This window comes from Aythya marila (assembly GCF_965140915.1).
Source record: "Aythya marila genome assembly, chromosome: 10".
NCBI classification, from domain to species: Eukaryota; Metazoa; Chordata; class Aves; order Anseriformes; family Anatidae; genus Aythya; species Aythya marila.
This window is the reverse complement of record NC_139051.1, coordinates 13,452,804-13,477,161: the sequence shown is the minus strand read 5'-3', so window position 1 is coordinate 13,477,161 and position 24,358 is coordinate 13,452,804. Positions and strand designations below refer to the sequence as shown.

The following is a 24,358-nucleotide window of genomic DNA, read 5'->3' as shown; positions in this document are numbered from 1 at the left end:
GTAGAAAGAAACAGTTGTTCCTGGCTTAACTGGCCAAGAGGGACTATGGCAGTAGTTTCTCCTGGGTTCCTGTGCAAGACAAAAAGGCTGTGACAGTGCAGAGTATTGCCTCTAAGCTAGTGAGTTCCACAGCAGACTCAGAAATGTAAATACAAAGCTAAAATCCTTGGGGAAAAGCAACAGCTTTTTTATCTTTCCCCCTCTAACTTGTGCACAAACCTGTTCCTCAGGTGAACTCACACAGGCTTTGCTACCACATTCTCACAGATGTGTGCTGTTAAGGCCTTGATTGCCCTGACAGAACTCCCCAAAGTCTTCAGCTTTCTGGTCTATCTGTTCTGATTGAAAAAGGGCCTCGGTTCCCGAGGGTTTCAGCTGAGAAGCTCATCAGTGGTTAGAGCAAGATCTAGGACTAGAACTGGAAAAACAAACTCAGGAATGGCTAGAACAGGATGGCTGGGACTCGAGAGGTTTCCCACATGGACAAGGAAAAAAATCCGTTTGGCTCCCCCCTAGCCCCTGCCGTGCCTTTCTGACACCCACATAAATGGGATTTCAAAGCTAGGGACAGCAAGCTGGACCCGAGCATCTGTCCAGATGCTGTGTCTGTCAGCAGTCACTGCCAGTAACTGCAGGGAAAGAAAACATCTCAGTTCTGCAGGGCTGCGCCTGGTTAGAGAGCCTTGTGGTGGAGGCGTGAGGAGCGGCGCTTGGCAGTGCCCCTGGCCCTTGCCTTGCCCCTGTGGGGCATTGCTGAGTCTGGACGTGGCAGCTGCAGCAATTCCTGTTGGGTGCTAGCACAAATGGGTGGCAAAGGCTGGTGCCTTTTGGTGAATTCATTCCTGGGTGCTGTCACAGCCTCTCCTCCAACAGGCAGAAGAGCGCTTGGCATGTGCCCGGGCCCATCAGGAGCTTTTTCTGTTGCGTGGCAGAAGCCAACCCCTTCCTCAGCGTTAGATGTGTGTTTAGCTGTTTGCCATCGCTTCAACCTAAAGCCACCTTTTCTTTCAGGACTGATGACTTCTTCACGAGTCATTCCAGTGTTTCACTTCCTATACACATGCCTGTCTCAGCGGAGTTCTGCAACACCCCGAGGGGAGTTGGACAGGCTTTGTGCCATATTTTCTTTTTACTGCTGTGGTGCCAGGCAGCAGAGCCCAGGACATGCACGCTGTAGCCACAGGTCTGCCCCTGAATCCCTGGGCTGGCTTGGTGGCCTGGGTTTGGACAGAGGGTGTGTGGCAGTGATCTTCTGTGGCCATTGCCATGGAGGTATGTTTGCAGCTTGGCTTCCTGGTGTTTTGTCATGTGCTGGTTGGCAGCCAAGTGGACAAACAGGAGGGGAGGGGTGGTTTGGTTAATATCAGATCAGGCTCTATGGAAAGTCCTGAATTCTGAGAACAGAAGTTTCTGGAAAGCACACAAATAAGGAAAACATTCCCAGGAAGTGTGCGAGAGCAGAGAGAAGGTTACCCAGGTTTTCATGGGTCTCTTGCTTTCCTTGTCCCCTCTGCTAACCTTGCAAGTCAGCGCCTCTCACCCCGGCCAGGCTCCCACCCTTGGGACCTCGTCTTCCCTGCTTTCCCCGGAGTGTGCAGGGGAAAAAAAGGTGCTGGTAGGGAACACAGTGTGAATTTGTGAGCTCCATCCTTGCCTTTTCCCCTCCCTCCCATCCTCTTGCTTTTGTTAGCCCTGTACTTCTAATCACAGAAACATCAGACGTCTCGTTTGCTGAAGCTGGCCCGCGGCACGTGATTGCCTCGCCTCGGGACCTCCACGCAGCTCTGTAGCCGCTGCTGTGCAGCGAGAATCTCTGCTGTTTCCTCCCGACTGTCTCCGTGCTGAAAGCTGCCTGACCCTGTGCTGTCTGCTGGTTGGAGCTGTGCAGCTGTGGAGCTTGTGGTTTGGGTGCTGGCAGGCACTGTCCTCACGCTGTCTCTGTGCAGCTGCGGTTCCAAGAAATACAGCGAGCTAGAGACCTGGCCGCAGGGAGGGGGAGGCAATACCAAGAACCTGTCAGAACAGGAGTGTGTGCTGGGGGGGTGGGCAGGAATGGGAGCTGTGGGTGGAGGGGTGAGGCAGAGGCTCACGGGAAGCTGGAGGTGTTTGCAAAGTTTTGCATTTATTTCGCTCCTCAGAGAAAAATGGGGGGCAGGGGGGGAAGGGAGACAACAAATAAATGACGGTGTGAACTTAGGGCAAACCTGGCAGTGAAGCAAGGCTTCCTGGAATAGCAAGGTGAGAGCAGGCTGTGAGTGGCTTGGCTGAGAGACAAAAGCTTGAGAATCTCTGAGGGCTGGAAATTAAGTAGGATGGGAAGCAAATATTTGCGTCCCCTGAGTGGAACTGCAGGTAATCGGTCCCTTCTGGTCTTTGCAAGCTGCACTTCTGCTCTTCAGGAACAGAAATGCCCTCTCACTCACAAAGATGCCCTGCCCTTCCCCCTCCCCCTCACAGATTTTTAAATACTCTTCTGGGAAAGGTACAGAAGGCCTAAATAGCTGCCACCTTGTCCCCACTCTGTTAGTGCTAAGCAACAGTATTTATGTCCCTGAAAAACAAATCGTTTGATGTCTGCATCACCTCCAGCTCAGTGCAATGTAAAAACCCTTCCAGATATTTGGCTTTGCACTTAGCTTACCGTCCCTGTGAATGCACAGGTTTGAAAGTAGCTGGTGCTTTTGATGTCCTCCTGAATATTTGTGTAAAATCCTATAAAATGGGGGAGAAGGGGAAGTTCCTTTTGCTGTATGAGGAAATTTGCAGCACACATGTTGGGATTTATTCACACCAGTCACTACAGAGCTGTGAGCTGGCCCCGTTCCTGAGCCTAGCCTGTTGCTCAGCCTGAATTGATGTCTACCTGTAGCAGATGACAAAAGGGCCCTGGAGCACACCGAGACTTGCTGGTGTACCCTGGAAAGGTGTGTGGCAGCCCTGCAAGCTGCGGGGGAGAGGACAGCTGTGGGGCAGTTCTAGCTCTGGCTAAGCTTCGCTGCAAGGGAAAGCAGTGGCTCCTGAGCTCGCCTTTCCTCGTGATTTTTGGCTTTTCCTCTCGGCTACTGGAGCATCTGTATGCAGCCATCCATTGAGTGAGACATGCAGTCTGCCCCTGCAAGCAGGTGCCAACACTCCGAGGCTTGTGGGGGCTGTCCCAACCGCATCCAGTCTACTCCTTCCCTTCTACCTTTGTGCTATTGCTAGTAAAAAGAGAGGAGTTTAATTTCTCTAGTTCTGTCTGGCTGCCATTCACTCCCTTCAATCCTTTTAAAGCTAGCTAGTTGAGGAAGGAGCACAGACTGGGGAAGATCTTCAAAATCTTCTATGTCCCCTCTCTAACACTTATCACGCTTACACCTTTGTTCATATGCACCAGGCTCCAGGGCAGAAGTAGTTGTGCCAGTACCTGTAGCACTGGTTAGCAAAACTTTCAGTGTGGGCTGTGTTGTTACTGACAATAATGACACACACTGTAAGCAGCACTCTGAATTTTAATAAGCCCACAGCTGAACGTTCATCCTATCCAGTGGTTAGCGTGCTGTGGGTAAACATGAAATCAGGTCATGTTTCTGAAATCATTTCTTAACTTATAATTTCACTTGTTCCTCAAAACGGCACTTTGTTGGTGTTTTAATTATTTTTACAGTCTGTATATACCACATTCGGAACAAAAAGGCAATTTGAGAGCAGCCAAGCACTGATTGTTTAGGTGATGTAGGAATCTGATTCTGATTTTTCCGACTTCTGCTTTTAAGCAGGGGGTGAGCTGCCCTCACACTGGACACGCCAGCTGTAGGTCTGCCCCTGTCTGGAGCCTGGGGGACCCACTTCCATCATCTAAAGCAGTGGCAGAGGTGCAGATGAGACTTCATAGTTCTACTCTGCCGTAGTCCTTCGTTGGGAATTTGGGATGGTCGCTGTTCTCTGCAAAACAGGAGTTGTGAGGATGAATGTTAGAGGCACTGAGGTGCTCAGCATGTTTCAGAGATGAGGCACCTCAGCAACCAACTCATTTGTCTGTCTTTAGATGCTATAAGGCCTCAATGATCGTCAAGTCTTTGTTTTATCAAAAACAGCATTTTTCTGTAGCGAAGGCCATTTCTCTGGTGTATCGAATCCTGTAAATGGTGTCTGCAAGTAAGCCCGTTTGAAAGTCCTGCCATTTCAGTTTAGAGTGACATGTTGTGGAGAATTTACCCAACATATTCCAAAGGTTAATTATCTAGGCTGTCAAAATGTTTTCTCTTATTTTCCATTAGAGTTTCTTTAATTTCATGTTAATCTTTAGGGCTGGTAGCTAAACTGAGGGTTAAGATTGCTTTAAGCAATGATGGAGTTAGCAGATGCTTGCTGTCTGAAACTCATCAGTCTGAGATGAGGCAGTGTGTCCTACACAACAAAGATCACAGCCTTTGGACATCTGCTGTTGTCCCAGTTTCTTTGTGCCTGGGACTGGCATCTCTTTCTAGCACCTTCTGCCCCTGTTGCTATTTGCTAGCCGTGGCGCTGGTCAGATTCTTCTACAGGGGTAGGGAATGGCTGTCTTACAGGGCGTATTGTGCTCTGTGTATGAGCGCTGCAATGCGTGGCCAGAAGTACTTCATCTCCCAAGATGAGGTTTGAAAGTGGTTCTGCTGTGCTCTGCTGTAATTTGTGCTGTGATTTGCCAGTTTCCAGTGGTGACATCTTCAGAGAACCGGGGAAGCACAGTTTTTCACTGGATTGCTTCAGAAAAGATGGAAAAATACCAAGACTATCTGAAGAACACTTTCAAAATGACTTTGGATATCTCAGTCACTCCTGACTTCTGGAAAGGAAAAGTCCTGGCCATGGCAGTGGGCTTACAGGACCCACTGTGTTGTGGTTCTTTTATAGGTGTCGGCAAAGTTTGGTTTTCATGGGAAAGCTGTAAATGAAGGCAAGGACAGCTAATATCACAGCCAGTTGATGCAGATTTATGAAATGTTTTATTCCTGTGCATTGTTTTGTGTTTTCTTCTTGTTTTTAATACACACATAGTTACAAATTCAATTAAACGTCCAATTTATACCAATTTATTTTCTTTTTTTTCTAATGTGCCCGTTAGGGTATACATTCTATTTTGCTTGTCAACGAAATTTACTTCCAAAAAGAACTTAGTTTCATAATTATAGATCTCTCTGATTGTAGAGAGATACTAACATCTGGAGGAGGAATTAGTTTCTCTAGGTCATCACATAAGTTTTAATGCTATCTTTTAATTTTGAACTACTACAATAAACGTGCTGATTATTTGCCTCCAGAAGAGGTGTATGAAGTAACCAAGGCAATGTGGCAAGGGAGTCAGGAAGCAGGATATAAAGCTGAAGTAATACCAACGTCTCTTTTTTAATATACCTGTGGCAAAAGCAGAAATCAGTTGTACTTAAACAAGAGCTTTGGCAAGCACTCTCAAAATACTTCCACTGTGGAGCGCATAAAGCAGAATTTCTCTAATAACTCCAAGCTTGAAATTGCTGGTGATAAACGTTAATGAAGTTAATAAATGCTGACAGTAGTTCTGCTTTAAGGAAATTGCATGTGGACGTTTGTAATCAGTAACTTGTGTCCCTCTGTGACCAGCCCTGGAGATGGATGGTTCTGAGCTAGCACAGAGATTTCCTGGAAATATTTATACGTGACCAGAAATGGCCAGCATTTAAGAGAGCAATTTAATGTCCAAGCAGAATTTTTGGGTGGTTCTTCTCCTGTGGTCTTGGAATCAGCAGCACCTGTTGTGGTTGCAGTCTCTCTGTCTTTGTTGCAGAAGTGTTTTCAAACTGAGTCATCCACTTGAAATGCACAAGCCACTTTCACGCGAGTGGGTAGATGCGGTGTTTATTTTTCCACGTTGTTATCTGAATGCTGGTGGTCCTCTAATGGTTTCCCACGGTCTTGTTTGGGAGCCGATGAGAATGTTTTCCTCCATGGTTCTCTAGGAAAGGAGTCCCAGAGCAGCAGCAGGGAGGAGGTGATTTTTGTTAACAAAACTCCCTTGCGAGTGCCGTGCCACTAACGGGGCGGTACCCAGGGCAGGGCACTGCAGCACAGCCCCTCGTACCTGGCTGAGAACAGCATGAGGCCCCAGAATGAACCTCGCAGTGGAGAATAGTGTCCTCCAGCCTGTGGGCTGCTTCTCCTTTGAGTTTGGGCAGGAGCCCAATGAGTGCCGCACTCGTTGCTGAGGAGCATGGAGAGCTATGGGAGGCGGAAGGCGTGGGCTGGAGAAGAACAAAGGCTGGTTTTGAGTGGCTGGTGGGCAAAGACCTGGGTGGTTCTGGCTTGTTCCAGCTCAACAACTGCAGGAGATTTGAGAGAAAGCAGTGCAAACAGCTGAAGGAGCGTGTTGCTAAAAAGCCCCTGCAGACCCCGGAAGGCTGCAGCTGTGAAAAAGAGCCCAAAGAAAGTTGAGGAGTCGGTGTCTCCCCAAAGTTGGCATGATGGCAGAGCCATGCTACTGGAACAAGCAACAGAGCCAAAAGCAGCCAAGTTGAAAATAGCAAAGGCTCAGAAAAGTTGATCTAAACATGAGTTAATGTTACCAGGAGAAATATGGAGCATCTACACATTCAAATAAACCAAATCTTTCCTTTTTGCACGTGCTTTCAGGCTCTTTCAGCTGGAGAAATCAACAGGCAAAGGGTTCTACTAAAAGGAAGCAGCTGAAAGCTGCCTGGCTTTCTTAGGGCAGGCCAGCGCTGACATATGGCTGTTTCCTCATTCAGGACAGAAATAGCACAAGCTTTGTTCCTGTGAAGAGTCACAGTGTTTTATTGTATTGAAGAGCAATCCACATCTTGTGTGCAACAAAAATGCTATCTGACAAATCAGCCCATGCTCAGGGACTCTGGGGATGTTTCCACAGAAGCTCCTCTAACCCAGCTCATTTTCACACCTGTTGGCAGCCTCTCTTCCTGCTTCCTGCAGATGCAAATCAGCCTAGAATGAAGGAAGACCCACAGCGACCAATATCTTCATAGGAACTCCACCGCTTTGCACAAACCATCTGTTACTTTGGACCCCAGTTTGGTTGATATATCCAAGGAAGGGTTGTGCCCTTATGTGTAAGCATGCCTGGTTTAGGCTCCTGGAAAAAGCCATTACTTTACTACAGAGAACTGGACCTGTCTGCTAGGTTGCGTTGCTTTTAGATATTCCTGCTTATGCCAAGAACATGCAAAATGTCTTGTGAAAATTGTAAGACCAGTAATTTTCCTGGTAATGTCTTTCATTTGTGCCTGTTGGTAAAATCAAGCCAATTCTTCTTTGCGAATTTTGTTAAGCTTCCTACATTTACAGGAGAGATTCAAGAGCAGATCTCTCAAGTAAAATAGCCTAGCCATTGTGGGAGCACCTTGGGCAGTAAGGGCTTGTTTCTGTACAGTTGTGCCATAAAAAGAACAGGGGTCTCAGGGAGTTGTGAGCAGCTGCTGAAGCAAGGTGTCTAATAAGGGCTTTCTCTGGTGAACAGCAAGGGAAGTTCATGCTGCAGTCTGAGGGAGGTGTGTGTGTGTTCTGTAGCAACTAATCTCTCATTTTCACAGACCTTGGAACTGTGTATCTTTAAGACTTCTCCTGCTGTGTTGGTTTTTAAATGAAATTGCCAAGGGATTTCAAAACTAGACTGATGGGAGGGAGGAAGCAGTGGTAGCAGAGATGCATACGGCTCAAGAAGCATGGATGAAAGCCTTTCCCATGTGACTTTATACCAGCAAAACGCAGTAGGAGTCCACAATCTGAAAGCCACGCAGTGACATTTGGGTCATTTAGTAATTCACTGCTTTTGCTTTTCATCTGCAGGTTGGATTATGGGTTTAGTTGTTGTTCAGAGCCATATGGCTGTCTCCAGATTATTTAAAAGTTTGGAATTCTTAAGTTTTGTAGCATACAAATGCTAAAGGCTAGAATTTGGGGGTAAATAATATGCTGTTACAGAAGATAATGTGCTCCAGCTGTTTGGTTATTGTTTTTGTCAGTGCTAGAAGACCTCAGAGGATCCCTGTGAAACTGCATCCTGAGGATTTGGTTACTTGTCATAGCGCCCTGTGGGGGAGATGGAGCTGAAATGACTTCTTGTGTGTCAGCTCCATTGCTGTCATTTATGTTTTAAAAATAAGCAACAGAAATGCATTTTACTGGGCTACAAACCCAATAAATTTAAATTCCTTCAGTCCTCAGAACACAAAGGTGAGAATCAAAACAGCTTAGAAAAATGTTGATATGATTTCTTTTGTTTTGGTAGGATCTCATCTCCTTAGTTCTGGAGGAAGAATCTCGGAAACATAAGGAGAAGAATTCAGGCCTCTGCTTCTCAGTTGCTGTCCCACATCCTGTTATCCTGGAGATTGGCTGTGGCTCTGGAGCAATTGCTCTGAGTCTCCTGTGCAAACTGCCTCAGGTGAGCTTTTTTCAGTGCCCGTGGTAGAAGAAATGTCCGTATTACAGGACAGTCCCACTCCATCAGACTTCATTGAGACTTCCCAGGCAAACTTATTTGACTTGATGGGTCTTAGCTGCTGCTTTAGCAGCTAAGGTCTTTGACAATCAGACTCTGTAAGTTCATTCTGGGTAGAGGGAGGGTATTTAGGAACTTCTCTCCTTAACTGTCTGAAGGACTAGCAAAGGTGTAGTCAGAATGAAAGAAGCAAATGTGCTCGTTCTTCAGCTGTCACAGCTCGCTATTAATCACCTTATCTTGAAGCTGTGGTGGGTGTTGGTTTAAACTAATATCCTGGGTTGTGGACTAGATTGACTGAGGCATGAGCATACACTCCACTAGTCAAACATGTGGGACAGTCATCTGAAATCACCTTGCTGTGAATCAATAGACCTCATCTCTAAGAGTCCAAAGAGACCAAAAGAATATAGGAGAGGGATTCCCACGGAAGTCTCAGTAGTTAGGATCCATATGGCAAGCAGATGTCACACTGCCACAACTGCCAAACCACTTTTTGAAAGCCTTGTGTTCCCTGATAACAACCCCCGACCTTTTGAACAGAATGGAAAGAGCGGGAAGGGAACTGAGATGGGGCTGACCAAAGCCCGTCTTGCCCCTGATCATTATGGCATGAGACAAGGTTAGCAAGATACTGTTGGTAAACGGGGGGAAAAAAAAAAAAAAAGAAGAGAAATGAAGCCAAGATCTCATCACACACAGATTTCAGCAAGTCCCTTCTCGTGAGCAAGAAGTGCTGTGGCCAGCTCTTCCTCTCAGAGGGAGGAGTGTGAGGTGTGGTGTGTTATGGTTATGGAGGTCAGTGCCTGCGTTCCTCCTCCCATCGACCTGCTAAGGTTAATGCTTGGGCTTCATGACTTCCAATAGAGTTACTCTGATTTCCCGGGCTGTGCTTCATGTCCTTTTCCTTTCCTGTCAGGTTAAACAACTGTGCCAGTCTGTCCCTGTAACTGATAATAGGCCTTTCCCTGCTGGCTAACACAAACTGCTGTGCCCAGAGACATAAAGAGCCTTGACTGAAGAGAGTGAACAGGAGCCACACTGACACCTGACTTGAGTTTACATTCTGTGTGATCTCTTTCAGTGCTTGAGGCAGAATTTGGCAGTAGGGTATCAAGGAAAAGCACCAGCAGCTTTTCATTTATGGTTTCAGGCGTGTCCTTTACCTTAAGGCTCTGCTTTGTGTGTGGGGGTGCTGGTCTCAGGCTGTGAAATGAGCCCCCTAGGAATGATGGTTGATTGCACCACATACTGCCATCATCTCCAGATGCAAAGTAATCTCTTTGAGCATGTTTTCTCTGTGTAAATACTTAGCCACATCTATATTTAAAAAACAAAGCAAAGCAAAAACAAGTCAGGCCTTTGCCTGCACTTTTCCTAAGGCGGGATGGAAGGTCAAACATATCTCTAACCATCCTATCACAGGCTGTTATACCGGAGGATTCCTAAATACTTGACACGCTGTCAAGTACCAGCAGTCAATGCATATGGTGAATGTAGTGTAAGCACTGTAAGGACTGCAGTGGTGTAAGTAGGCAAAAAGTGCATATGGAAAATGCCAGAACTTCTATCCAAGCGGTTGTGTTAATGCTGGCATTAGAGTGGAGAAGCATCGGATGTGATCTTCTTTTAACCTGTGCCCACCTCAGCCTTTGGTGTGCTGAAGCGTTGAGTCTCACACTGCTTAGGAGCTATGAACCTATCAAGAGATGTGAGTCAGTGTGGCTCCATGCTTGTGAGCTGAGTTGGTTTGGTCAGAAGCCTGTTTTGGTGGAATGCTGGTTCCACCAAAGTGTTGCAGATTGCCTTCTGTCATGTTAGTTGGCTTACTAGAAGTGAATTGTGATTCCATCAGTGCCCTGAGAGGCATTCATCATGAGCTGTTCCTTTTGGGAGCTGAGAGGGAAGAGTCAATTGGCAGGTTTTATCTTGCATGTCTTTTCTGGCAGAGCTTGTCTGTTCAGGAACCCTGATGTTGTAATGCTTTTGTTTGTTGTTGTTTTTCTGTCCTAGAGCCGGGTAATAGCTGTGGATAAAGAGGAGGCTGCTGTGGATCTCACCAAGGAGAATGTGCATAGGTACAAGCCCACATATCACCCATTTCTTGTAAATCATTGCTTGAGGAAGACCAGGAGTCATCAATATTTAGATGTATTTATCACCACTAGAAAGAGGGGAATTTTTTTAATTGTTTGAGCTCCCAAAGTGTGTAAGAAGTTGGAAAAAAAAAAAAAAAAAAGGTTTATATTTACCAGGATTTTTTTTTCCTTTCACTTGTGAATGCACTTTGCATAGACAGCAGCCTGAATGCTGTCTTCCAAGGGTTTTCGAAGTGTTTCATGGTCACTTCTCTTGTTCTTTTCTATAGACTTCGTAAACTTAGGCAGCAGGTGGTAAGAATGCATATGTCACTTAGCAGATTAAGGACAGGTATAGCCTGAATCTAACTCTACCTGGCTACCTACATCATTACTGCTGTGCTTGCTCCTCTGGATATAAGCTTTCACACTTCACTTCGTGTTGGTTTGGTATCCCTCAGTGTCCTCCTCGCAGCCTGGGGTTTTCTGAGGACAGCGCTGCTGAGTCCTTGTGCCTGAAGGCAGAGCAGCTCTCAGGAAAACCTTGTCCTTCCTAGCAGCTCTGCTTCCTCAGCTGGTTCTGCTTGACCCAGGCTGTTCTGGATTGTCATGAGCATAGTGAGCACCAGAGGTAAATCTCAGTATGATTTTGAGTCTAGGAGCCCAGTCTTTGTAGACGCTGTGAAGGGTACAGAGCTCTAGTATGTATTCACGTCCTTTGAAACCTCTGGGCCCTGAGTTAGAGCAGTCTTGGGAGGGATTCCTGTTGATACCTCTTCTGGAGTCTTTTACAGCTGCGAGTTGTAAAAATGATGCTCGTTAGCTGACATTACTGTTCTCAGGGCCCACATACCCTTTTCTTCCAAAGCTGCTGCCAGCACAGGGGTTACAGAGACAGGCTGCTCCTGTTTCTGGCAGCACTGCGTGGCATCTCTCCACTTCTTGCAAGCCGGTCCCAGATCTTATGTGAGTCTGAAGTGATGGGTAGAAACACAAACCCTTCCTGCACTTTTACCTCATCAGTAGCCTTTGCCTCCTATTCCAACTATAGGGAACAGGCAGCAGAGATTTCCTCCTGATGTGTGAGTATCAAACCAAGTTGTCTTGCAGTTTTAAAGAAACATGATAAAAGCAAACAAGATCTTTGCCTCCTTGGTAGAGTAGCACTCTGGCATGTGGGAAAAATTGTCATATTATCCTTGCTGGTTGGCTCAAGAATGGCTATGGGGAGTGTAAATGCATTGCCAAAGAGCCTCATATTTCTCCATGGATATTTTCATTAAGGGATCTTGTCCGTGGTGCCCTGTAGCTCTTGGGAGAGAAGCCAGTAGGATAAGCTGAATTACTGCTTGACTGAAGCCAGCTTGGTTCTTGCCTTCTTTTCAGAGCTCCCTTATCACAGCTGTGTTCCCTGGGGGGAGGATGCCTAGGTGAGTCTTGGCTGCACCAAATCAATAGCAGTGCCAGATTAGCTATCTGTGCACACTGCAGATAGAGGCAGGAATCCCTCCTTTTCTTGATGCCTGTGTATGGTGACGAGGCAGTACCATAGGCCCTCAGCAAAGGCAAACAGTTTTTGAGTCTAAGGGCTTTCCTGCAGCACGCTCTCTGAACCCCATCAAGTAGCCCCTAGAGCGTTACACTAAAGAGCCAGAAAGAAAAATCTGCCATTGTGGTGAGTCTGTCCTGGGAGGAAGGAGCATACTGGGAAGAGCTCCAGTTTTGTCAGAGGTTTCTCTAGACACCTGCTGCAGCAGGGGACAGGGCAGATCCTGTCTGCCACAGTGTGCTGCTGGTGGTCAGGGAACGGCACCTCCTGTAGGAGGCTTGGAGTCTTTCTCCATCAGCAGTTCTTGACCAACCTTGTCTCTCTGGCTCTGCAAAATGCCTTCTCTGTTGTTGCTCAAATGTCTTCTCAAAAGCCAGAGGCAAAGCTTGTGAGAAGAGGTATTGTGATGGGTGGATCATACAGCTGAGGAATTAGGGCTTATGTTCCTCCCTTGCTGTCTCATGCTCTCTGCTTCTGTGCCCTCTCCTCTAATATTAGGCTGTAAACAACTACCACATCTACTTTTAAACTGGCATCTCTTTACTACCCCAGTAGCATCAAGGGAGCTTTTCCTAGGATCCCAAAGGTTTAGGGGGGTCTCTGCCTACTTCCCCCTGGCAGGGAGTGTAATCTGGAGTGAGCTGGGAGGTAGGGATAGATTTTGCCAGGTTGAACCAGCCTGGAGTATCATGCAATGGCAGCTTGGCTGTCTCAGGCTGTTTTACTTGGGATTGAGTCAGTAAATAGGAGAGATCAGAGTCTTGGCCAAGATTTCTCCCTAAGAAATACCAAGGTGTTTAAAGACACATTTCTTAAAAATAACAAACCACTCTGCTTACTTGTCACAGGTAAAGGGAGACGTGTTTGTGTATTCTTGGACCTTTGGGGATTCTGCTGGTGTGAGTGCCCTGGGGAGGTCTGGTTACAGATGAAAGGCACTGAGCAAAACATCTCCTGATTAATGTGCACAGATTTGTCAGGGATGAGAAGGATCATGAGTTAGAGAGTGACATCTGAGAAACCCTAGTGTGCTTTAAATACATTTTACTGAGCAATCTGTGGGTGTCCCTAAAGGGGACAGCTCCCCTCTCTACAACTACCTCAAAGGCAGCTGTAGTGGGGTGAGGGTTCGTCTCTTTTCCCAAGCAACAAATGATAGGGCTATAGGGAATGGCCTCAAGTTGTGCCAGGGGAGGTTTAGGTTGGATATTAGGAGAAATTTCTTCTTCACTGAAAGGGTTGTGAGGCATTGGAACAAGCTGCCTAGGGAAGCGGTTGAGTCAACATCCCTGTAGGTATTTCAAAGACATGTAGATGTGGTGCTTAAGGACATGGTTTAGTGGTAGGCATGGCAGTGATAGGTTAATGGTGGACTTGATGATCTTAGAGGACTTTTCCAACCTAAATGATTTTATGAGTCTGTAAAGGACTCCCTTCTCCTGGCCTACGTCTGGCGCAGGGGTTCTGCTGCACTGCGTGTGCTGGTTTCTTGGTGCAGCATGCAGTAAAATCTTGTCACCTTAACACTCATGTGAGATGAAACATGACTCTTTAAAGATGCCTAAGAAAATACACTCAGATGACAGAACACTGTTAAGGTCCCAACTGTAAAAAAAAAAATAATAATAATAATAATAAATAAAGTGTCTGGAGAAAGAATGTGACAAACATGAGCCTGTTGACTTCACTTACAATATCAAGTTTATATATTTGATGCTTTTAATTGTGTGGGTTTTTTTTTTTTTTCAGTGGGGTTGTATATACACGCATATTATGAAAGGTGTGATTATTCAATGGTCTGTTTATTAAATATGCTCTTCCTGAATCCACGCAGATGAGCTTTCTAATCTTCTTTCTACTTCACATCTGAAATTTTCTCTACAGGCTGCAACTCCAGGACAGGATCCACATCCTCCACCACAATGTTTCATACGGTAATTCTTTTCGCTGATATAATTTTTTGTCCTTCTCCCTTTTTACTTTGCTGTTGGGCATTGGGCATGAGAGACATCAGAGGGCCACCCCACTGGGATACAGGTGAGGAGGGTATTAAAGTAATAGAGGAAAAGGTCAGTAGGAAGCGAGCCCGTGAAGCTTTTCCCATTAGAGATTTCTAGGCCAAATTATCAGCTGAGGGAAATCTATGACTTAAAATCAGGAAAAATTCATCTTCTGATTAGGTGTCTAAAGGTTGATTCTGAGCTGGTAGTCCAGGTGCTGTCTGCTGTTAGTGGGGAGAGGCATATACACAGAGTAATTCATTCCATGCTGACATGGGTGCTCTAGATGAACAGGTATGTGCTTGTCCTTCCACTGATGTTAGAGGGAGCCCAGACATTTAGCTTACATTAAGTCCCCAGCCTTTATCCATTTGAAATGAGGTGAACTGAAGCATAGGATACCTGCTGTTGTTACTCTGGCCTTGGCTGAAACTTCTTAAAACTGCCATTTGATGAGGTTTAGGTAGGTAGTTACATGCTCAGCTGTGCTTGGCTAGGAGCTCCAGAGCCAGGAGCTCCAGCGTTGCAAATTCATTAATGCACCTTTCTGATGCCGTTGGCTTTGATACTATTACCTCTTGGGAATGTGTCTGCAGTCTTCTACCTGCAAATCTGAGCTCGTGCTGGCTGTACTCCAGCAGTAAGCCAGCTAGCTGCAGTCCTAAAGCTGTGTGGCTGTGCTGGCCTGGCACCTACAGGGGTAAGCTCCGTGCTGGGAGCCCGGCCTAAGGACAGAGCAACACTCCCAGGGTTGTGGTGTCTGGTCCAGAGCTGGTACATATCAGTCCAGACAGCAGCACGAGCATAAGCTGAACCTTGTTGGCAGAAAGGCCACCCTTTAAAAGGTTGATACAGATGAGGGCTTAGCTCTTTTGCTTATTCGAGGTCCTTCTGCAGCTTTGATAAGAGGAGGGATGTACATCCTGACAGCTAGCCCAAGCTCTCACTTAGGTCTGCGTGGTCTATCAAGTTCCAGTTGTTGCTTTAGATTTCATTGGGCACAGGTCTCTCCGGAGCATCCAGGTCCTGTGTACTGTAAGATATTCCACTAAGCAGGGCTGTGGATAGGAAAAAAAAAAAAAAAAAAAAAAAAGATACTTTGCCTGTTCTTAGCTTTGTGTCATTCTTGTGCTCAGGGTGGGAGAGTGACCAGGCTAGGCTATCCCAAAAGATACGGGATAAAATTCTACCAGAGAAGCAAAGCAGAACCAAACACATGTGCAGCTGTCTGGAAAGATGGTTTTCTGGATAGGATTTTGGTATTGAGCTTAGAGGAAGGGTTGCTGTGGTTGAGAAATGGTTGTGATTCTTTTTCTTTCCTAGGTTCTGCCAAACAGCTTCTACTCTGGGGCCCCATGGACTTCATAGTCAGTAACCCCCCATATGTTTTCCATGAAGACATGGCTTCCCTGGATGCCGAGATCCTCCGGTAATCAGATAAATAGATTTTCCTTCTCCCATTCCTTGCTGCAAGGTTTTCTGGCTGCCTCCTTATGTTACACACACACACTTGCACAGAAAGTAGGGAAATGTAGTATACACATACATTCTTACTTGTAGGTGTGTTTATATATAGTATGCAACAGTACAGCATTACTTTGATAATGCTTACAGGTCTGAACCAATATCAAAGTATTTAAAATATTTATAAAAATGGAAGAAGCACACATGTTGAAATTCCTAAGTTTCCAATCCAAAACTCTTTTAGAACATTTTTCATGCTGGATTTTTTCATAAGTGGTGTGAGTGTATGAAAGAAAGTAGAATTATTCTGGGTAGCTTTTTGTGATTAAAAAAATAGGTGGAAATACCATGACCCATTCTTGTCACAAGTCATCTTTTAAGCAAACAAACCCACACACATGAAAAGGCTCTTCTGGAATGTGGAACTGCTTTGTGTGTGCTGGTCTTCCTCCGGATTGATTGTCATGCATGTCAGGACAGAGTCCTATACACACCCCTGTGCAAAACGTCCACAGGAGCAGATTCTGTCCTTGAAAGTAGCAAAGTTCTCTGCATCCTAATTTGCTCTGCTAGGTTAGAAAGCAGTCCAACCTGGCTATTGGCACAGCTGAAGTAAAGCAAGTGCTCCATTACTGTGCAACTTACTCTTTCCCTGTCCAGCTAGCACAGAGAGAACATACCACATGGTGGAACTGTGTAACCCTGGCTGCTGTTGACTCAAAATGTTCAGGAAAAGCTCAAGGAATGTATTCTGCTTGTGTTCAATTTGGAGTTTCTTAGCCTAGAGATGGCAGCCTTCTTATTCCCAGTATTTCTCCTAAAAGCTCTGAAAATGCTCTCACTTGCTGTAGCCAGGCTGGAGTTCAGGTGTTAGTTGCACCTTTCTCTGTGGTGTCAGGCAGTGGCTCAGTGGCATGGCTCGTGCCACGTGGTAATGTTGTCTTGTTCCCAATCCCTAGCTATGAGGACCTTGGTGCACTGGATGGAGGAGCTGATGGGATGAGAGTTATCAAAACAATTCTGGCTCTGGCTCCTTCTCTTCTGAAGGATTCTGGGTAAGTACAGTTGTCTTTCTAAGTTTCATGTCTTCTGTCCATTTCTATAACTGCCATTTGTGTTTCATACAGGGAGATACAGAAGGGAAAATAATTGCAAAAATGCCATCTAGTAATAGCAGTTAAAGCATATAAGCAAAATCAGCTTAAAATCAGCCTGGTTAATACAGGGATACAGGCCTTCCTTGACTAGTGATGATGTTTCGTAGTCATTAGTGAAGTGAGAATCTTTAAAGGTTAAAGCACTAACAGAAGGAACATGAAAGAGAGCAACAGAGTAAGAAGGAGCACAAAAAAAGGAAGCTTACTTACGCAGAATAATTGATGGAGGGAGAAGCAATACAGAGCTCTGTGAGGATGGGTGTAGATCTCTATTTCCCTCCCACCCTTTCTTTAGGGGAAACTTGTATGTTGTGCCGGGATGCAATGCTGAATATCCTGGGAGAATGACGGTAATCAGCCAGGGATAACTTCTTAAATGTTAGATTTCTTCACTGTGAATTCTTGTGGCTGGTTATTTCTATTTACTACGTAGGATCCATTTTGTGCCTCAGCATGGACTGGCTGATGCCCAAATGTCTTGTGTCGGCACATTCCCATATCCTGTTGAAAATTCCTCACCTTTTGGTTAGCATAGGAGAGGACATTGAAAATCTGCTGTTTTGAGAAGAGGAACAGGAGTATCGAGAGGCGTACTGAGAATAATTCATTGCTTATGGTTTGTATGACCACAAGAGCAGGAGATGCTCCCCAGGGCTTCCCAGCAACAGACGGGAACCCCGTTTCCTGTGGGGTTGGTTGTTAGAATTTTTTTCCTACTTCCTTTTTGCTTGTTTTATAAGGTGGAGCTCCTATTTGAGGGGTCCAAGTTTTTTAAGGTCAGGAATGAGAACCACACCCAGCTAGTAATTAGTTTGGTGAATTAATAGGGAGTGTTCAGTGTGGGTTGTTTCAGGAATTCCCGGGAGAGTGTCTGGCTGGGGCTTGGCCTCTGTCCTTTGCCTGTGAAACTTGTATCCTGCTGCACTGTCAGAGGCTGGAATCCATTTCCACGGGCCTGTAAGCAAGGGGGATTCTGCCTTGTTGTGGGAGCAGAGACTCATAAATGGCAGTGTCACAAAGCCCAGCTGCAGCAAACATGGAAATAGCCCTCCAATGTGAAGCCACGTCCTGGTGCGTTACCTGAGGCTGTCTGACAAGTTCCATCGTTCCTGTTGCACTCTCCTTTGTACTGTCCTGTGTGCAGGGCTGTATGGCCTGAATCCTCGTGGTGTTTTCGTAACTGATCTACGGAGATATTTACTATGGGGAAAATGTGTATACTGACTTGTATTTGACTCTCACTACAGGGACCTAATGTCACCCCATTTATACAACGAGGTGCCAGTCCAGTATTGAGTATTCATGCATTTGCATCATAAAATTTTTGTTCTGGCTCTTTCTCAGCATCCTGCTCCACTTTAAATCCTTGTGGGCCTCAGAAAGACAGAGCTGGTGGCATTCCCACATGAGGTTCAAAAGGGATCCTTAGATCTTAGTACCAGGGTTTAACTGCTCACGTAGAGGAGTACCATGAAAGCTTCCCTTAAGATCAACCTTTTGTCCCCCTGAAGGAGGCAGTTGGAAGCTGCACCTTATATGGACAATTTCAATCTGTTTTAAGATTGTTGGTTTGCAGTGTTTTGACCTTCTCATTTCCTGCACTCATAGGAATCTTCCAGGAAAGATCTTAATTTTTATCATCTGAGCAACCTAAATATGTGCATCTCCCCACTTCCTACTCCTATGTATGTCCTTTCAGAAGCGTGTTTCTGGAAGTTGATCCCAGACACCCAGATATGGTGGAGAACTGGCTACAGGCACACCCGGACTTACTACTCACCCTTCGTGCTGTTCACAAGGACTTCTGTGGCAAGTGAGTTAGTTTTACCTTCAAAGTTTTGATTCAAGTGTTGGTCTGTGTCATGAGTAGATTGGATTCCTGTACTCTGATATGTTGAGTGGAACACAGCAAGAGAAAGTCAGCAGCTGAAGCCAGCCTTTAATAAAATCACAGAATCATTAAGGTTGGTTGGACCAGATGATCCTGAAGGTCTTCCATCCCCCTACCACCAGTGTCACCCACTAAACCCTGTCCCCAAGCACCACGTCCAACCTTTCCTTGAACACCCCCAGGGACGGTGACTCCACCACCTCCCTGGGCAACCCGTCCCAATGCCTGACTGCTCTTTCTGAGCAGAAATGTCTCCTCATCTCCAACCTGAATCTCCCCTGGCACAACTTGAGGCCATTCCCCCTCGTCCTGTCACTGGGTACCTGTGAGAAGAGGCCGACCCCCAGCTCCCCACACCTTCCTTTCAGGTGGTTGCAGAGAGCAATGAGGTCTGCCCTGAGTCTCCTCTTCTCCAGACCAAACACCCCCAGTGCCCTCAGCCGCTCCCCACAGGACTTGTGTCCCAGGCCCTGCAGCAGCTTCGCAGCCCTGCTCTGGCCACGCTCCAGGGCCTCGATGTCCTTCTGGGAGTGAGGGGCCCAAAGCTGAACCCAGCACTCGAGGGGCGGCCTCACCAGAGCAGGGCCCAGGGGGACGATCACCTCCCTGGTGTGCTGGCTGCACTACGCCTGACACAGCCAGGATGCCGTTGGCCTTCTTGGCCACCTGGGCACACTGCTGGCTCGTGTTCAGGCAAGCATTGACCAGCACCCTCAGATCCTTTTCCTCTGCACAGCTTTCCAGCCACTCTGCCCCCAGCCTGTAGCGCTGCATGGGGTTGTTGTGGCCAAAGTGCAGGACCCAGCACTTGGCCGTGTTGAACCTCATCCCATTGCCCTCTGCCCATCAACCCATCCTGCCCAGGTCCCTCTGCGGGGCCTTCCCACCCTCTGGCAGATCGATACTTTCCCCAACTTGGTGTTGTCTGCAAGCTTACTGAGGGTGCACCCAATTCCGTCATCCAAGTCGTCCATAAAGATCTTAAAGAGGGTGGGCTCCAAATATCTCAACTTTATGTCCTGAGATAACCTGGGAAGTGTTCGAGTCAGAAATCCTGACACAGGTAAATGTTTCTGATAAGGTGACTGGCTCTGGTGAAATTACCGCCACTGGAAAAATGCTGCTTTGATGTGATGGAATTGTAACCATATTCTCCCTAGCAAGACTTAGTTCTGCTCATTCTTTCCCCCACAGGCCTAGGTTCCTGCACATCCAAAAACAAAGCAGATGACAATAGTGCTGGACATAACATTCCTTGCAGTGTGCTTTTTGCTGTTGAGCCCTGCTGAATTGAATGGCTTGTTGAAAACTACAAGAATCTTCACTTTGTTTTCCAGTGCACTGATCTCTCCATGCAGTGACAGACCCCTCATTTCCTAATACAGACTTCATCTTGAATTTCAGAGGTTCAACAGAGTATTTAAGTGTTTCATCTTCTTCAGAGATCTACATGTGACTCTAGTTTATTCTGCTGAAGTGACTTACTAATCTCAGGACCAATATGGAAGAGTTCACAGCTCCAGGTATTTCATTGCAAATTTCAAAGAAATACATCAAAAATACACTTTCTCAACACGTCAGATCACCCACTTAACCTGGAAGGATTTTATTTTTTTTTTTACCTTATTTAACCTTGAGGTAAACTTTGAAAGAATATGACTGGATTGGTTGATCTATGGATCAGTCTGCCCCTTCCTTCGGAATCTGCTTGTTTGGAGTAGAAGGGAGAAGCCCTTTATTTGGACAGTTGTGGGCCACAGCTGACAAAGCATCTCTTCCTATCATACATGTTTTCACTCTGTATTCCTGGCTACATAGGTCACTGGCTCTACAGGAAGGAGCTCTGCTGGTGTTGGCTAAAGCCATCTGAATCAACAGCACCTGACACTCCGTGGATGCTGCCAGAAAGAATCAAACCACTGTACTAAAGATAGTGCTGTGTACACGTTAAACTTAGTCTTACAAGAAGTGCTGTGAAATGATGCTTTCAAACGTGCTAGTGGGTATGAATAAACATCTGGGATCTGTACATTGCTTCTGATAGTAAAGCTTAAATTCCATGTAACGTTTTTAAATGTGAGACTACAGAGAAGGCCAGAATCACTACTCCAGTTTCAGAGATGAAGTCAAAAAAAAAAAAAAAGTGAGGTGAGAAGACAACAGGCTAAGTTTGGAGTAGGACCCAGTCTCTTGACAGCCATGGGAATAACTGAGGTCTGTTTCTTTGTCCGGGAAGAATGACTCAGAGTAGGGCTGCCTGCAACAACACTGAGAGAAGTCTCTGAAATGAACAGTCAAGATCATGACATTATAAATGCTGAAAAGATTAAATCCAAGCTGCTGCCTGTTGCTATTGTTTCTAGTGTTGCAGGTTCCCTTCTTGACCATAGCTAGCCAGAGAAAGAAGGAAAGAAAACAAATCGAAAGACCTGGATCAGTCTGAATGGAAGCACTTGCCGGGCCAGTGGAGGTGAGCATGTGGTAGGGAATAGAAGTGCCCAGACAGTGACTTTTGCAGTCTGGGTGTGCCACGGATGTGCCATCAGGCCATCTGTGCATGCTGAACTGGGAGTGCATAGCCAGAAATGGTAGGTACTGCATCAATGAACTTGGCATCTGCTTGGAAGGTGGCAGCAGATTCAGAGGGCTTTTCAAGTCCCTTTCCCTCCTACCTTTGCTGCTCTCCACAATTTCATTCATTTCAGAATGCTGGAGCCTTCGCCCTGCTTTTTCACAGGTACATCCTTCTGATGTACCAGTGCCTGGGTTTCTACTTAGATCCTCTCCTTGCCCTCTGGGTTTTTACCGTTCAGCTCACAGACTGACCCTTCACCCCATCCCACCACTCCGTTCACCCCAGGAGTCTGCCTGTAGCACTACACACTCCTTACTTGAAGTTATAAGCCCTCACTGCCCTGGTGAATTGTAGTAGAGGAGATGGAGGAAAGGGCAGAAAATAAAAGGTTCAGTTAAAGTGCACTTGATCTTAGGTTTGGAAATAAAATTTCAGCACGGTTGACTTCTGGCAGCAGTGAGTACAAATTGTAGTCAAACAGGTATTGTGTTTTCTCATAAATAATAACAACAATGGATTAGTCATATTCTTTAGCTCAGTTTGTTGGACATAGGTCTTTAAATTTGATTTTTAAAACAGCGTGCCCTGATTTAATCTTAACATTGATAGTGTTTCTTTATGAAAAGCAGAGAAAAGAAGCACAGGGCTCTTTAAAAGCTGGATGATGTACTGGCTTATGAGAGCATCAAATGGCATCATGGTGCGTTCGTCAAGGCGTAGGCCGCTTCCCTGCAGCGGGCCAGGGTTAGGTGCCCCTCTGAGGGCTGGTGGCTGAGCTGCAGAAAGCAGCCTTGCCTTTCCTCAGAAGCAGTCACTCACCAGAGCACAGAGCAGGACACTGTCCCTGAGATGGACTCTTGGTCTAGTCCAGTAGGACAAGTGTTAAATTCCTGTATTTATAGCTAAAACAATAAGAAAAATGCTTGCATTTCTGTGGGTTTGCGCTGCATAGTGGTTACCCATCTCGGGACATCACATGGTGCTGCAGACCTTCTCATAAAGGCAAGAACGGAGAAAAATTGTTCTTCCTCCCAAGAGGCGGGATTTATTTGTCAGACTCACATCCGAGGGAATGTGCTGGTGTAGTACAGCATGTTCTTCAGCGCTTTACACATGTTGGCCCAGGCTCGTTTTGGTACAGAAGCTCTGCAAAGTGCCATTGATGTGGTAGTTTTAAGAAACCACAGGGCTCCCAGTGCCCTCGCACTGACCGTGTCTGTGTCAGCTCTGGCTGCGAGCGCGGGGCCCTGCTGCTGCCAGCAGTGCCCTGTGCACGTGGGCGCTCTGCAGCGCTGCAGTCGCTCCCTGAAGGCACCCAAGGCTGACGCTGCTGTCGACATTTTACGTAATCCAGTATCCAAATGCATTCAATTTTCTGGGACCTTAGTGGGTCTGTGGAACTGGATCAAACAAGTGATTTGTTTCTGAGGTGGTGCTTTCAGAGAGGCTTTGTTTTCCTGCAGGACCTTGAAGAGTGTGGTTGTGTGTGCTCAGGTGCGTATTTCTGGAGCAAAACCATTGCCAAGTATCTCCTAGGAAGGATCCCACTGGCCTTCCCTCAGGAGTTGGTAGCAGCTCGGTGTTTGGCAGAGCCCTGCAGATGGTGCTGTGGTCCCAGCCAGGCTGTGTCCGTGGTGGATGGAGAGCAGTCTTGCCACTGGCGTCCCCAGCACAGCGTGTGTCTGCTGGCAGCGTGGCAATGTGTGGTCCCCGAGTGAGAACCTGGGTCAGGAGAGGGCTTCCCCATAGGTGCAGCTGCAAAGTGGGGCTTTAACCTCCCCATGCTTCAGCGTGGGGCTGCTGTGGGGAAGTTGGGGGGGGATCTCGTGGCTGTGACATGGTCCCCTCAGGGCTATATTAATCCATGTTTTGGGACAATCCGTGTTTTTGTTCCAGTGTAATTTCCAAGTACCCTGAAGTGCAAGCTCCACCTGTGTTTTCAGGCTTCCACTCAGAAGGAAAGGGACTTTCTGAGGACCATAGAGCCTAAGAAACGTTTATCCCTGCAGTGCTCCCAGTCGAGAGAAGATGCAGCAGGGATGGGGCTCCCACCTTCCCAGGTGAGGAACTGGTGGACACAGAGTGACTCAGCCAAGGCAGCACAACAAATCGGTCTCTGGGGACCCTGATGACTGAGTGTGTGTGGATTACTGGCAAGCACCCAGATCTGTGACACCGAGCCATGTTCCAGAATGGGTTGGGAGAGAGCTTGACATTCACCTACCATAACTCCTTGTCCAAAAGGATAGGCTTGGCTTACATCAAACAGGTTTGCCCAACCTGATCTAAAAGGCTTCTAATGACGATCAGGAATTTTGCACACAAGTTGTTCTCTTGCTTCATTGTTCTTACAGCTGGCCAGGTGTCCTTAGCACTTGTTCTTCCTTACTGCCCTTGAAGCTGGGTACTACTTCTCTTGTCCTGAGGCGTAGAACAGCTGGCTCTTTCCTTAGAGCAGCTTCCATGGGTTAGTCTGTTCTCATGCTTCCTCACAATTTGTGTTTCTGAGGAAGCACCAATATATTGTTGGTTTTGTGGACCTCTTGCACACCCTTCCCTCCCTGCTTGAGAGACAAAGGAGCACAGGGTGTGCTGAAGGGTAGCTTCCTTTGGACATGCTGAAGGAGATGCTTGTGCCTGTGGTGACTGGAACAATAGAGCTGCTACAGCTTATGTTATTGAGGGGGAGGAATTATTTCCCAAGCAGTGAAGACCAGGCCAAAACTTGCATTAACGTTTTGTTTGCCTGGGCAAGTTTTCAAAAGCTGTATTTAAGTTTATTAAAAAAACACTTTTTTTGTTGTTGTTCTTTTTCTTGCTCAGGGTTACATCCAGAGGGACAAACACCCAGTGAGAGAAGGCTTCTCTCTCACAGTTGAGATGATGATGAGATACTCAGAAAGACTTTATCAAGTTTCTCCAGCCTATTGCCTCTTCCACAGATGTTTTGATATGCTTTTAGTGAAGTGTCTGAAGCTTCAGCTGTTCCTGCTGCCTGTGGAGGGTCATGTCGCAGCCCTTCTCTGCTTTTTTCTGCCTGGCAGCTGCTTGCAAGTCTCAGCATGGTCCATCCAGTCCCTGGTGAGCACAGTAGGCTATTTACACACTACCGCCCCGCAGCACTGGGATCACGGCCAAATCACACTCAGCATTCAGCTGCTGAGATTTGGG

General features: G+C 46.6%; 2 protein-coding genes across 7 annotated transcripts in view; both read left to right on the top strand.

The window, feature by feature from the left end:
• Positions 1–20,083, top strand: part of HEMK1 (HemK methyltransferase 1, mitochondrial release factors N(5)-glutamine) — a 31,481-nt gene extending 11,398 nt beyond the window's left edge. Inside the window, exons 5-11 of the mRNA XM_082768330.1 lie at positions 8,261–8,416; positions 10,487–10,551; positions 13,985–14,034; positions 15,424–15,529; positions 16,524–16,619; positions 18,421–18,534; positions 19,950–20,083. Of these exons, the coding sequence (XP_082624456.1) occupies positions 8,261–8,416; positions 10,487–10,551; positions 13,985–14,034; positions 15,424–15,529; positions 16,524–16,619; positions 18,421–18,534; positions 19,950–19,992 (630 nt within the window). The 3' untranslated portion in view covers positions 19,993–20,083. The remainder of the gene's footprint in view (positions 1–8,260; positions 8,417–10,486; positions 10,552–13,984; positions 14,035–15,423; positions 15,530–16,523; positions 16,620–18,420; positions 18,535–19,949) is intronic.
• An 862-nt stretch (positions 20,084–20,945) lies between these two features.
• The window catches only part of MAPKAPK3 (MAPK activated protein kinase 3), a 129,084-nt gene continuing 125,671 nt past the window's right edge, over positions 20,946–24,358 (top strand). For all 6 annotated transcript variants that reach the window (XM_082768311.1, XM_082768320.1, XM_082768316.1 and 3 more), the window contains exon 1: positions 20,946–21,082. The gene's annotated coding sequence lies outside the window, so the exon portion shown is untranslated. The remainder of the gene's footprint in view (positions 21,083–24,358) is intronic.